This window comes from Macaca thibetana, chromosome 15, assembly GCF_024542745.1.
Source record: "Macaca thibetana thibetana isolate TM-01 chromosome 15, ASM2454274v1, whole genome shotgun sequence".
NCBI lineage: Eukaryota > Metazoa > Chordata > Mammalia > Primates > Cercopithecidae > Macaca > Macaca thibetana.
Genome location: NC_065592.1, coordinates 27481135 through 27496715, shown reverse-complemented (window position 1 = coordinate 27496715; position 15581 = coordinate 27481135). Strand labels below are relative to the sequence as shown.

At 42.7% G+C, this 15581-nt stretch overlaps 1 protein-coding gene across 7 annotated transcripts in view; it reads right to left on the bottom strand.

The window, feature by feature from the left end:
• Positions 1 to 14528, bottom strand: part of PTBP3 (polypyrimidine tract binding protein 3) — a 115943-nt gene extending 101415 nt beyond the window's left edge. For 2 of the 7 annotated variants that reach the window (XM_050761007.1, XM_050761014.1), the window contains exon 1: positions 14333 to 14522. Coding sequence is in view for 2 of the 7 variants with exons in the window: in XM_050761005.1 (XP_050616962.1) it covers positions 11336 to 11369; positions 14333 to 14340 (42 nt within the window). In the remaining 5 variants the exon portion in view is untranslated. Of the gene's footprint in view, positions 1 to 11335; positions 11370 to 13646; positions 13867 to 14332 lie in introns of those variants that run through there. The other 5 variants (XM_050761005.1, XM_050761006.1, XM_050761010.1 and 2 more) reach the window with 5 other exon arrangements.
• Positions 14529 to 15581: the final 1053 nt, after the last annotated feature.

Sequence of the window (15581 nt, the reverse complement as noted above, 5' to 3'; positions counted from 1 at the left end):
CTATACACTTTAGTTTTTAAAATTAGCTGGGCATGGTGGCATACACCCTATAGTCCTAGCTACTCAGGAGGCTGAGATGGGAGGATCGCTTGAGCCCAGAAGATCAAGGCTGCAGTGAGTTATGATTGCACCACTGCAATACAGCCTGGGCAAGAGGACGAGACCCTTTCTCTTTTAAAAAAAAAAAAGAAAAAAGAAAAAAATATATTTTCAGTGTTATCACCAGAAAAAATGATAAATAAGTGAGATAATGCATATGTTAATTAGCTTGACTTAGTCATTCCACAATGTATATTACAAAACATGTTGCCTATCATTAATATATACAATTTTTGTCAATTAAAACTTAAAAAAGAAAAATACATTTTAAAAACTAAAATGTCAAATGTCAAATGACCTATAGATTTTTAAGCAATGCCAGGGAAAATCACAGCTTCTTCTATAGAATATGACAGGCTGACTTTAAATTTTAAAATGAAATTCAAATGATCTAGAACAGCCAAAGCAATTTCGATGAGAACAAAACAGAAGCGCCTACTTGACTTGACTTTAAGACATACTATAACCCCCTTGTCATCAAGACAGTGTGATAATTAACATAAGAATGGAAAACTAGATCAAGGGATAAGAACAGAGTATGCAGCAACAGACCCGCTCACATATGGTAAGTTGATTTTCAAATAACAGTGCCAACACAATTCAGTCTGGAGAGGAAAATCTTTTCAACAAATGGTGCCAAACTACCTGGATTGTTTACTCACACCATACACAAAAATAAATTTGAGATTCATCTGAGACCTAAACCATAAAAGCTAAAACTACAAGGCTTCTTAAAGCAAATAAAAGAGAAAATCTTCCTTCTCATCTTTGGAATAAGCAGATTTCTTAGTTAGATGAGACATATACAAAGCTATAACCTAAAAGGAAAAGAAATTAAATGTATCAAAATTAAATTCTTCTATTTATCAAAAGACACCATTAAGAAATGAACAGACAAGCCACAGACAGGAAAATATTCACAATACATACACCTGACAAAGGACTTACATTCACAATATATGAAGAATTCTTACACTCAGTAATAGAGATATAAACCCTATTTGAAAGAATGGGCCGGGCGCGGTGGCTCAAGCCTGTAATCCCAGCACTTTGGGAGGCCGAGACGGGCGGATCAGGAGGTCAGGAGATCAAGACCATCCTGGCTAACACAGTGAAACCCCGTCTCTACTAAAAAATACAAAAATCTAGCCGGGCGAGGTGGCGGGCGCCTGTAGTCCCAGCTACTCGGGAGGCTGAGGCAGGAGAATGGCGTAAACCTGGGAGGCGGAGCTTGCAGTGAGCTGAGATCCGGCCACTGCACTACTCCAGCCTGGGCGACAGAGCGAAACTCTGCCTCAAAAAAAAAAAAAAAAAAAAAAAAAAAAAAGAAAGAAAGAATGGGTAGGACTTCCTAGTCAGTTTGGAAGCTGTCACTTTTGCCTTTACAAAAAGAAAATTGGCCAGGCATGGTGGCTCACACCTGTAATCCAGTACTTTGGGAGGCCGGGGGCGGGGGAGAGGGCAGGGGGCGCGGATCACAAGGTCAGGAGTTCGAGACCAGTCTGACCAACATGGCGAAACCTTGTCTCTGCTAAAAATATAAAAATTAGCTGGGCATGGTGGCACACACCTGTAATCCCAGCCACTCAGGAGGTCGCTTGAACCTGGCAGGCGGAGGCTGCAGAGAGCTGAGATCACGCCACTGCACCCCAGACTGGGCAACAGAGCGAGACTTAGTCTGGGGGAAAAAAAAAAAAAACTGAACAAACTAAAAATCATCAGCTATTCTTGAACAGTAAGGTCATTAGGCAAATCACCACATCAAAATCTGAAGACTGCCGAATCCAGAGTCACAATTGAGGTATCCTTGTCTGCAGCAGAATCTGCTGGAACTATAAATTGACAGGACTACTTGCCGGGCACGATGGCTCACGCCTGTAATCCCAGCACTTTGGGAGGCCGAGACGGGCGGATCACGAGGTCAGGAGATCGAGACCATCCTGGCTAATACAGTGAAACCCTGTCTCTACTAAAAATACAAAAAATTAGCCGGGCATGGTGGCGGGCACCTGAGTCCCAGCTACTAGGGAGGCTGAGGCAGGAGAATGGCATGAACCCAGGAGGCAGAGCTTATAGTGAGCCAAGATCGTGCCACTGCAGTCCAGCCTGGGCGACAGAGGAATACTCCATCTCAAAAAAAAAAAAAAAAAAAAAATTTTGACAGGACTACTTAAATGGTAACTCTGACAAACTGCTGGAGCAAGAACTAACATACAAGTAAGAAACCCTCAGAGCCTGTATTCCTAAGGGCCCCCATACTTCCGTAGGCTTTACCAGGAATCCTACACCAAGTTCTTAAGGTGAAGATATTAAAAGACCCCTGAAATTCCAGCACTTTAGGAGGTCAAGGCGGGCGGATCACAAGGTCAGGAAATCAATACCATCCTGGTCAATGTGGTGAAACCCTGTCTCTACTAAAAAATACAAAAATTAGTCAGGCGTGGCAGCGTGTACCTGTAGTCACAGCTACTTGGGAGGCTGAGGCAGGAGAATTGCTTGATCCCAGGAGGTGGAGACTACAGTGAGCCGAGATCGCCCCACTGCACTCCAGCCTGGGTGACAGAGCGAGACTCCGTCCCCAAAAAAAAAACAAAGGCCCTTTCCAGTCTCTAGCAGGAGGAGGGGGAACAGTAACCACTGTGAAAAACAACCAAGAGCAAGAGCTTCCTCCAAAATTTAGTCTTATTCTGATGTTTTCAAAAAACTTTACTTTGTCCAATCTAGGGAAAGGGTATTTCCTAAACTCCAGCCCCTTCTGGTCTACCTGGCCTACCTAAGGCGGAAAAAAACTGAAACACTAGTGAAAGTCACATATCAGAGGCACAGGCACAGGCACAGGCACAGTCCTGGGAAACGGATGATATTAACCAAAAGGCTATGAAATGCTTCCCCACTCCCAACGCGTTACCGCCACATCTCAGGGGTCTAGTATAGCAAAGGATTATAGCTCAAAGAGCTGCAAGGCTCAGACTCTAACAGAGGGGTCAAGAACAAGGACACTAAAGAAAATCCTAGCCAGAATAACAAAACTCACACTAAAGGCCTTTTACCTCAGTTCCTATTCTCTGATACAGCACATCTCGCTTTCGACAAAAAATTACAAGGTGTGTTTTAACCTTTTAAGGTAAGAAAAAACACAGACTAAAGAAACAAAACAAGCATCAGGACCAGATTCAAACAGGACACAGATTTTGGAATTATCAGACATGGTTTAAAATAACTATTTTAACCACAGAACCAACCCAACTTGGTCCACCTTTGTGTAATAAGATGGTGAGTTGTTTTTCAGTTGCCATGGACCCCTAGATGGAAGGTCACATAACCTGGACATGTCCAGGTGAACCAAGCTGGCAACCATGGGTGGAACCCAAGAGTTGGGAACAAGGAATGGAGACTGAATTAAGAAGCAAACACCTGAACAGGTGCAGGGGCTCACGCCTGTAATCCCAAGACTTGGGGAGGTTGAGGCAGGAAGACCACTTGAGGCCAGGCGTTCAAGACCAGCCTCAGCAACATAGAGAAACCCAGTCTCTACAAAAAAAATCGTTTAAAATTAGCCAGGCATGGTGGCATGTCCGTGTATTCCTAGCTACTGAGGAGGCTGAGGCAGGAGGATCACTTGGACCCACACGTTCAAGGTTGCAGTGAGCTATGATTCATGCCACTGCACTCCAGCCTGGGCAACAGAGCAAGATCCTGTCTCAAAAAAAAAAAAAAAAGACACCACATGGGAGGATCCAGTTAAATCACGCCTCCCGGAATCACCTCGGATCATGCCTCATTACTCAACAACTGTAAAACCAATGCCATCCCCCAGCTAGAGGAGACAGGTTTAAGCATTTCCTTCTGTTTATTTGCCATTCAACAACAATAAAGCTCTTCTTTTCTCAGAAAAGTGCCATGGTATTGGCCTCTATGCACATAAGACAGCAAGCCCACTGATTGCTTAGCAACATGATGTCACTGGCTGTAATGGAAACAGTAGATAACATGCAATCAAGACGGATAATATACCAGAGACGTGAACACTCTATAAAAGAACCAAAAGGAAATTTTCGCTAGAAATAAAAAACACTGTAACAGAAATGAAGAATACTTCTGATGGGTTCATCATCGGTAGGCTGGACACAGCTGAGGAAAGAATCAATGAGCTTGAAGATATTTCAACAGAAAGTTTCCAAACTGAAATGCAAAGGAAAATAATTAGAGAATGTCCAAGAAATGTGAGACAATTTCAAATGGGTAACACAGAAGGAAATGAAATATTTTCTGATAAGTTCTAGAAAAAACAGAGAGAGTACAGGGCAGATGAAACATGTAAAAGTAGTAACAGCCAAGAATTTTCCATAATTAATGATAGCCAAACCACAGATTCAGGAAGCTCTGAGAAAACCAACCAGGATAAACACTAAAAAATTCACGCCTTGGCATATTATTCAAACTGAAGAAAACAAAAGAGAAAAATCAAAAAGAAACCAGAAGAAAAAAATACCATACTTATGGAGGCACAGGGACAAGAATTACAGAGGTTTCTTTCCCATCAGAAACCATGCAAGCAAAAAGAAAGTGAAGTATTTAAAGAGTTTTTTAAAAAAAGAAAAAGAAAAAAAAAAAAAAAGACAACCTAGAATTCTGTATGCAGAGAAAAAGCATCCTTGGAGTAAAGGAGAAGCACAAAACCAAGAGAATTCCTATCAGTGGACATGCCCCACAAGAAAAGTTTTTTAAAAGTTATTTAGGGAGAAGGAAAACATTATAAATCAGAAACTCAGTAAATGTATATGCTACAATGTACAGGGCAACCACTAAACAAATGTTAAAGGAAGTATAATTAATATGTTGAGGGCCTGGTACAGTCGTTCACATCTGAAATTCCAGCACTTTGAGAGCCCAAGGCCGGTGGATCACTTGAGGTCAGAAGTTCAAGACCAGCCTGGCTAACATGGTGAAACTCTGTCTCTACTAAATACAAAATTAGCCAGGTATGGTGCTGCACACCTGTAGTCCCAGATAGTCGGGTACCTGAGGCAGGAGAATAGTTGAACCTGGGAGACAGAAGTTGCAGTGAGCCAAGATCACACCACTGCACTCCAGCCTGGGTAACAGAGTGAGACTCCCTCATAAAAAAAAAAACACTTAAAAGAATAGACAAAAGACTTAACAGACATTCACAAAAGAAGATAAGTGAAAGCCTACTAAGCACATGAAAAACTTACCACCACTAATCACTGGATCAACAATTTCATGCAAATTAAAACTAAAAATGAGGTAATACTAGTCCACAAGAATACCTAAAATTAAAAACTGACAACACCCAGCGTGTTGTCAGTTTGGCTGACACATGAGGCAACTGAACTCTAATACAAAACTGATCAGAGTGTAAGGTGGTACAGCACTTTGGAAAACAGTTGAACAATTTCTTATGAACTTAAACATATACATATCCTATCACCCAGCAATTCTACTCCTAGTCATGGATTGAATGAAAAATACATATACCCAAAGACTTACACATAAATGTTCGCGGTAGCTTTATTCGTAATAGCCCCAAACTGAAAAGTGCCCAAATGTCCATCAACACGAGAATGAATTTTTAAATATCGTTATGTATTTGATAGAGTCAGGAAATAGTAAAATGGCTAGGTAAAGAGGGAAGGGTCCCTGGAGAACCTTCAACCTGCCCAGGTCATTATGCACAAGGGGCTTGCCTAAACATGCCCACAGTGAAAAATTCCATCACTTAACACGTGCAGTAAGCGAAATAAATCAACGTGGAGTGGCTCAGACTAAGGGCCCACATGCACACTAGGGGAAGGGGGTGGAGCCACCAGGAATTTGCACCTTAGGCTGGGGAGGAGCCTGGCCTCTTCAACTCCAGTGTAGTGGCCTGGTATTCAATCTGAGGTGGGAGCCAGCTGGCGGGACCCCTTTAATAAATTCCACTCTCGTCACCCTTCAATGTGTCCACATGCCTAATTTTTCCTGGTTGTGACACAAGAACCTGGATTTAGCTGAACTAAGAAGCAAAAACCCCTGCATTATATTCACACAGTGGAATACTCACAGAAAAAAAAAAAAAAAAAAAAAGAACTACTGATATATGCAAGTACAAGGATGACTCTCAAAACCATTTTGCTGAGTAAAAGATGTCAGACATCAAAGAGCTTTTATGCTCTATGACTCCATTTATATGAAGTTCAAAAACAGGTAAAACTGGCCAAGCACGGTGGCTCATGCCTATAATCCCAGCACTTTGGGTGGCAAAGGCAAGCAGATGGCTTGAGCCCAGGACACCAGCCTGGGCAACATGGTGAAACCCTGTCTCTACAAAAAACACAAAAATTAGCCCGGAGTGGCGGAGTGCACCTGTAGTCCCAGCTACTCAGGAGGCTGAGGCAGGAGGATCGTCTGAGCCCAGGAAGTTGAGACTGCAGTAAGCCTTGATCACACCACTGCACTCCAGCCTGAGCTACACAGTGAGACCCTGTCTCAAACAAACGAAACAGGTAAAACTAATCTCTGGTGATAAAAATCAGAACAGCTGCCTTAACTGGGTCTGGAAAGTGGCAACAGGGAACTTTCTAGAGTGGGTGTTCTATTATCTTGAATGAGGTATACAGGAAACAGTAGTGGATACAAGTGTCAAATTTTACTGAATTGTACCCTTAAGACATGTGCATTTCATTCTATGTAAATTACAGCTCAGTTTAAAAGGAAAAAGATTGCAGCAAATGTCTTCTACATTTCCTATAGCTCAAGTACAGCAGCAGGCAAACGTTTTCTGTAAAGGGCCAGAGAGTAAGTATTTTAGGCTTTGCAGTCTCCACTACAACTACGACTGCCTTTGTAGTGTGAAAAGTAGCCAGACAATATGAATGAGCACAGCTGTGTTTGAATAAAACTACAAAAACAGGTGGCAAGCTGAATGTGGCCCATAGCCGTAGTTTGCCAACCCCTGGTCAAGCAAACAGAAAACTAATCCTCAAAAATTAATTTAAATATGCTATATTGTTTTCTTCTATATAGTGACAGAGATGATAATCATTAGAAGCCAATTATGGTCCTTCCCATATATGTGAGTTTTTCATACTCATCTACTCACTTAAAATAGGAAAACCCAGAAAAAGTCTAAAACATATTTGGTATGTAAGACCATCATTTTCTTAAAATCATACTCTAATAGCTATGACAGTATTTCGAAAAAATAACCAGGATTATGAGGAATATTTGAGTTTAAAATAAGCCAGCTAGTTAATAATAAAAGTATAAGCTAGACACACAAAATGTCATGTTATCCACAGGCTGACACTTTGATTTATATGGTATAATAAAGTTCTTAAAACATGTACAGTTATCACTCATTATCTAGTTGGTTCTTCATTTAAAAGAATTCAGGCTGGGCACAGTGGCTCACGCCTGTAATCACAGAACTTTGGAAGGCCGAGGCAGGTGGATCACGAGGTCAGGAGATAGAGACCATCCTGGCTAACACTCTCTACTAAAAAATACAAAAAATTAGCTGGGCGTGGTGGCGGGCACCTGTAGTCCCACCCTACTCGGGAGGCTGAGGCGGGAGAATGGTGTAAACCCGGGAGGTAGAGCTTGCAGTGGGCTGAGATCGCGCCACTGCACTCCAGCCTGGGCAACAGAGCGAGACTCCGTCTCAAAAAAAAAAAAAAAAATAGGAATTCAAAATTAAAGACAGCAATTATGCTTGGGTGTGGTGGCTCACACCTGTAACCCCAGCACTTTAGGAGGCTGAGGGAGGAGAATCACTGGAGGCCAGGAATTCAAGGCCAGCCTGGACAACATAGTGAGGCCTTTGTCTCTACAAAAAAATTTCAAAATTAACAGGGTGTGGTGGCACATGCCTGTGGTCCTAGCTATTCAGGAGGCTGAGGTAGGAGGATCATTTGAGCCTTGGAGGTGGAGAATGCAGTGAGCCATGATTGTGCCACTGTACTCCAGTCTGGGCAACGACAGAGGTAGAGCCTGTCTTCAAAGAAAGAAAAAAAAATAGCAAATACATCTCAGTTTCCCAATAAGCATTTCAAAATACAAAAATTACATGAAGAAGGCCGGGCACAGTAGCTCACGCCTGTAATCCCAGCACTTTGGGAGGCCAAGGTGAGCAGATCACAAGGTCAGGAGTTTGATCAGCCTGGCCAATATGGTGAAACCCTGTCTCTACTAAAAATACAAAAAAAAATAGCCAAGCATGGTGGCATGCACCTGTAGTCCCTGCTACTCAGGACGCTAAGGCAGGAAAATCGCTTGAACCCAGGAGGTGGAGGTTGCAGTGAGCCAAGACTGCGCCACTGCACTCCAGCCTGGGCAACAGAGGGAGACACCTCCATCTCAAAAACAAAAAACAAACAAACAAAAAAATTACATGAAGAAATAAAACAAATTTTTCATGAAAGTAGTATCAGAAACCAATTTTCTTAATTTTGGCAAGGCTCAAAAAATTGTAACACCACAAAGAATATCCAAGGTATACACCTAGGTATAACATAAGACAGTCCTAAGCTGCCTGAAAAATGTTATCCGTCTTCAAGAAAATTCCAATTTAAAAAATGAAATGATTTCTTTCTCACCACAGTATATGACTAATAGAGGGGGAAAAAAAAAAAAACACACTAGCAAAATGAGAAAGCTTGAGTTCCTGTATAAGTATGCTACCTAACTAGCCATGTGACAATTTGGCATTCATTCACTCATCAAATATTTCTGAGAGCTTATTATGTGACAGACACTGGAAACACAGTAGTGAAGAAAATAGCAAAAATCCCTGCCCTCTTAACATATTCTGGTGAATCACTTAATCTCTAAAAACAACTCAGTTTTCTTTCTCTAAAACAATGGATTTTATGTTATACTACAGAGCATTTTCAATTCTTTTTTTAAAAGTTCATATTACTCTTCTGAATCCAGGAAAGCAACTTACGGAAGATAACCTGAAATCCACTCTTGCCACTGGCTGAAACCATTTGTTGTGTCATCATATTCAGATGGCATACAAGGGAAATTAAGTAACTGCTAGATTATCTTTCACACAATCTAGATGAATTATGAGCCTTATTGGCCTCTTAGTATTTACTTGGTAATTAAGCTTCCTTGGATGGAATCCAAAAAGAACAATCTTAGAGAAATTTCTCCAGATAATGCATAATTTTACATTCCCAGTATCTAAGTCTATAAAAATAAAGATTGCTACTGAATCAACTAGTAAGCTTATCTTCTCTTCAGAGTAGGATCTGATCTTTGTTTCCCAAGTGCTTGCTAAAAGCAGGTAGTCAGAAAGCCAAATCTTGTATTCAAATATGGTTCCTGCATCTAACATTTAAATTTTCTTTAACTTATCAAGACATATTTTTAGGGCAGGCGCAGTGGCTCATGCCTGTAATCCCAGCACTCTGAGAGACCAAGAGTTTGAGACCAGTCTGGGCAACATAGCAAAATCCCAGCTGGGCATGGTGGTGCACACTTGTAGATTTACTACTACTTTGGAGGCTGAGGCAAGAGGATGGCTTGAGTTCAGGAGTTCGAGGCTGCAATGAACTATGATCATGCCACCACTGCACTCCAGCCTAGGTGACAGAGTTAAAAACAAACAACAAAAATCCATGAATGAACACCACTGTCAGATCCTACAAATGCAAATAAAGCAGGAGCCTGAAATTTGCTAGCAAGAAGAGATGATGAACACAGATGGACCCAAAGTGGTGGAACAAATTTACATAAGTTAATCTATAATGTATAAGATACATAAAAACAAAGATGAATTATTTCTTTCTACAATAATCTGAACTGTAAGTGGCTTCTAGAACTAGATTCTCAATTCAGCTATATCAAATATTAAAATACTAAGGGAACGTTTAGAACACCCAGATATTTTAAGTCTTATACAGATGGGCACTGTTTACTTAATTTATATTTAAAAATCCAATAAGTGGGCCGGGTGCAGTGGCTCATGCCTGTAATCCTAGCACTTTGAGAGGCCAAGGAGGGCAGATCACCTGAGGTCAGGAGTTGGAGACCAGCCTGGGCAACGTGTCGAAACCCCATTTCTACTAAAAATACAAAAAATTAGCCAGGCATGGTGGCATGTGCCTGTAATCCCAGCTACTCAGGAGGCTAAAGCAAAAGAATCACTTGAACCCCTTCAAAGGTGGAGGCTGCAGTGAGCAGAGATTGGACCACTGCACCCCAGCCTGGGCAACAGTGACACTCCGCCTCAAAACAAACAAACAAACAAACAAACAAACAAAACCCAATAAATGAAAAGACTTCGGTAAAACTGAAATTATTTAAAACCTAGAAGAATCATTATTATAAAACACTAATTATCCAGCTCTCTGGATGTTTGCCTTTTAGACACAACTCTCATTGCTGAAAGCTAGGTATAATGAAAAAAAAGTCAGGCTTTGGTACCTGGAAGACAAGAGTTTGAATACTAGTGTACCACATCTTGGACACGAACTTTTTAAAGCTATTTTTTCACCTCTAAAATGGGAATACTGATTACTCACCTTGAAGGATTGCTATGATTAGTAAAAATACATGTAAAACACCTGACACATAGTAGGCACTAAAGAAAGACGTGTCACCAGCTTAGATTATTCTCATTGATACATCCATGAAAGAGGATATAAGAAAGGACATGGTAAAAAGATAAATCAGAGTCTAGGCTACACTTTTTTTTTTTTTTTTTTTTTTTTTTTTTTTTTTGAGACAGGGTCTCACTCCCATTGCTCAGGCTGGAGTCCAGTGACACAATCATACTCACTGCAGCCTTGACTTCCCGGGCTCAGGTGATTCTCCCAGCTCAGCCTCCCAAGTAGCTGGGACTACAGGCACGCACTAGCATGACCAGCTAATTTTTTTATTTTTTATTTTTTTAATAGAGATAGGGTTTCACGGTGTTGCCCAGGCTGGTCTCAAACTCCTGGGCTCAAGCAATCCGCCCACCTCAGCCTCCCAAACTGCTGGGATTACGGGTGTGAGCCACTGCACCCAGCCTAAGCCTAGGCTACATTTAACTGCTATACATAATACTATAGTTCCTCCTTATAAATACGTAAAATCCAAAATTACCTCAGGTCTACTTATTTTGAAGCTAAGTAAAAATGAAAGACTATTACACAATAAAGCAGATAATTTTATGAACAGGTGAGACTGAAAATATGCCAAAAGATATAAAAATGCGTATGAAAGGATAGTAAAAGATTCCTACCTTTAAACCGACTGTTATAAGATCTGTAACAACACTGTATGGAAAAAGTAAAAAGAGAAAATGGAAAACAAAGTTAGAGAACAAGTTTTTAAAAGACAGAGATAGTAAGAATAAGGGGGAAAAAGCATTATAATAATAAATAATAAAAATAAGAATGGGATGAGTTGTGAAATATTAACACAAAGAAAAATGATGAGACAGTCTAGCAACAGCAGAGTGTAAAAGCAAATCCTTACTACCAATGCAAGAAACAAATCCTAAGTTATCTTTTAGTATTTAGGAAAGTATAGTCGTACTTCAATAAAAATGAGTGTTTATCCATTTACCCTCATTTAACGAAGCCAAACCAAAACTTAAAATCACCGGAGTTTGTTCTTTTAAGTCACTGGCATGAATAATCGTGTCTGAGGTTTTAAATGAAACAAAACCAGTGCTTGGATTTTACAGAAATAGAAGGCATCTTGCAAATCTGCATTTACCACCCAAAATTGCTCACCAAAATATAGTTAAGACAGTCTCTCAGAACTAAAATAAATACAAACATCACATTTCAGACATCAAAATTTTCAAAGATTTGCTTTTTAAAAATATTCTATCACGTCAAAACTATGTTTAAGTATAAATTATCTCTCAGGAGGAAATGAACACATACACACACACAAGAGACAGTTGGGATTTGAGGAGGAACTAGAAAGATATGTTGACTGGTGGCTTGTGGTTTGTTTTTTAACTATCCAAAAAAGGAAGAAGGATCTTTTTCAGGCTGTTGGAAAATGTAGAAATTTAATTAGTCTCCTGAAGGCAAAAATGCACTGTATTCTTAAACCACATCCCTAAGACCAGGGTGTGAAAATCCCCTTTAAAGTCCTGCCATACAAAAACTCTTCTTTTCTAAGCCCCAAGAAACTGTCTTCGATTGATGTTTTTTTCGTATCTCCTAGAAGAAAGCTACAAATACATTCTACATATTGTTAATAACCTATGTCATCATTACCTCATAAAAGTTAACAAATGACTCTAGATGATGTAAAGTGTTTTAAAAATACCACGTGGATTTTTTATTTTTCCTTGTAACTTCTGAAACTTGAAATTCATTTGTCTAAAATTTAAATGTGAAAAGTAACTGGACCCTTGCTGCATAAAAAATAAGATTGTTTAACACTACGATTATTGGTTCTGATGCAAAGGGCAACTTATGCTCCGACCTGAACTTCCAAATGAACTTACCTTCCAGTCAGTATCTGTATAACTGCCTTGCATATTGAAACCAATAAACCCAATACTACCTCTAAAACCACAAATAGGGTGAAGGGAGAGTTAACTTCTTAAACACTATCAAAAAGTAAGTTTGCACTTCACAGTTATCTTAGAGTTTAACAGCAAAGACGCAAAATTCAAGAGTCCTCTTTATTAAAACTATAAATTTTACGACACAAAAGAATAGCCTGCATCCATATTTAAGTCAAACCCTCCAGACAATTAACTACACATAATGAAATGCTAATTTCACAGCCTGCCTGAACCAAAATATTAGTACGACACAAATCTTTACGACCACAAAATGTTTCAACATATAAAATCTAACTGAATAAGGCAATGTGAAATAAGTTTTCAACAATATTCTCGAAGAAACTTCAAACAATAAAAACGGCTTCAATTCCCCCCAAAATATACACACCTACTGTGTACCCAAAAGTTATAATTTTAAGAAAATTTTTAAAGCTTCAATTAAATAAAAATAAAGAACATCCCAATCATGAATAAAATCTAAAATTCCACTTCGATATCTGGAGCAGTGTGCAATCTGTATTCAAATGAATCAATCCGAAATGTCATATACACTTAATATTGTGAAAGTAAAATAAATGAAATCTAATGAGGTCAAAACCTGTTGGAAGATTTCATCTTCTTCAAATAGCATAACAATTATCAACTATATGGCAACATGTGAACGACTTTTACTGTTCTAGCAAGTTGCATATATTCCACAACCTTACAGAAATCTTGTCATCGAAAGTAGGTAACAAGCCAAACAAAACCTCAAATACATAAAGGGAATAAACCGAGTTGGAGATTTTTTTTTAATCTGTAGGTACAGACACTACAACCTTCAATTAATTCACCAAGATCCTAACATAGTTGTTACTTTAATTACCAAAATATGTCAAGTCCCACCCCATATCCCTGAGTCCCCAGAGCACCGTTCATATACATAGACTCTAAATCTTTTTATTTTGGTCATGGACCCCCATTAAATTTTTGAGCATTTGAAAGGCCCCCGAAAATCGCTCGTACATCATATTTTACATACGCGGGCAGAGAATTCATTAAGTTTCTTGGGGAGAGAGAATGGTGAGGGGGAAGCGTCCACGGTCACTAAGTCCAGACCCCTGATGTCGAGAAAACGTTAACGTATCTCACAGCACAAGTCGGGAGACCTCGGCCAAGTCCCGCGGCGGCCCGGGGACCCCGCGTGGGACCGCGGCTTGAGACCAGGTCGCCGCCCAGACGGGTACCGACGCCTGCACCCGCCGTCGGCCGCTCGCCCCACCTCGCCGGTAAACAGCAACTCCCCCGGCAGGAGGACGCCCGCCCCGCGCGCCGCCTCCGCCTCCCCCAGCGCCGCGCACCATTTTCTGAGAGGAAGTGTCGGGAGGCCGAGCTGGGCTCCCCGGACGCGGGGCGCGGAAGGCGGACCCCGGCACCGCGGCCGGACCGGGCTTTCTTCCGCTCCCGGGTGTGTCGAGTAAGGCTGGGAAGGAGCGGACGTGTCCCGGGCACCGCGTGGGGAAAAGAGAGGCTGCGGCGGACCGCGCCTCGGCGATTCCGGGATCCCCACAGAGACGCCCGGAAGCCCCACCGTCGGGCTTGGCCGGGGCCGCTCCTCCGGCCGCCGGCGCCGCGCACGGCTTCCCAACCCTTGCGCGTCCCGCCGAGAGCCGGGTGGAAGCGGCGCCAGAGCAACCCGGTGCGGCCGCCACGCCGCCTAGCACTTACCCATCCATGGCCCAGACGGAGGCGCGCACAGAGCAGGGACTGACGGGCTAACCGCAAGCGGAGGAAGCAGGCGGCGGCAGCAGGGCGGTTCCGGGGACAAGCGAGCGTCGCCTCTGCGGAGCCCCGGCCGGTCCGAGGTGGAAGGAGAGTGGGAAACAGGGGCGGGGACCGGGCACGCTCCCGCCACCGCCGCGCCCCCGCCTTCCCCACCCCGCGAGCGCGTCCCCGTCTGGCCCGCCCCCGCCCCCTCAGCGTCCCCGCCCTCCCTCGGGGCCCGCCCCTGCGCTCGCGCCCACCCTCGCCCGGCTCGCAGCCGGCCTCCGGCTCGGCTCTGGGGCGCCCTCTTCCAGCGGTCGCTGTAAGACCCCGCCTCTCGGCCCCTCATCCCGGCGCGCGCGCGCGCCCCCAGCCTCCCTCCTGCGTTCGCGGGAGCGCGCGCCTTGTGCTTCCCGCTCCGCCGCGCGCCCCACCCGCCCTCTCGCGGCCCCGCGGGCCTTCCGGCTTCGCAGACCCGGGCTGCCGGGTTTGAATGCCTCCCTCTGCCGGCGGGAAAAGCCTTGGGGACCCGACTCCCAAGAGTAGGCAGGAATGTCCCGCGAGGACCCCAGAAACGAGGTAGAATTGCCCCGCGTGCGCAAGACTGTAGATGGCACGTCCAGGGGCCAGCCTCTGGCCGCTTCGCGCTGGAGTCGACCGCTGGTACCGGCAGCAGCCCCATAGGTGTGGCTGGGGCGATGAATGAGGTGAAAGAGGCCGCCCGGACTGGAATTTGTATACACTCTAAGTATCTGAGTGCATTTCGACCTGACCGTCTAGTATTGAATGTACATGAAAAATTCATTGTACAAACATGGAATAGCTATATTTCTAGCATTTTAAAAAAGTTTACTCATTATTCGCTTTTTTCAGATGAAAATATGGATATAAAGAGAGTGATTTGCTCACAGTTTCACAACCAGGAAACGTTTGCATCAGAGAGCCCTCTCCTCTGGTCTGAGCAAAAAGTATATATATAATACAACGAGTGACAACACGCTTGCTTTTTTCCCTTTTTAGTGTGAAATAGAATACTTTTTCAACTCAAAGATCACCAAAACGTAACCCACTAAACTGTTAAGCAAAAGTCTTAACCTCCTGAGTAAAAAAGAGCGGGGCTCCTCCCCGTGGCTTCGTCATTTGAAAAGCAACTAACAAGAACTTCAAACATCTATCCTTGCTAATTTCCTGCTTTCAGATCAGTAGGTGCTAC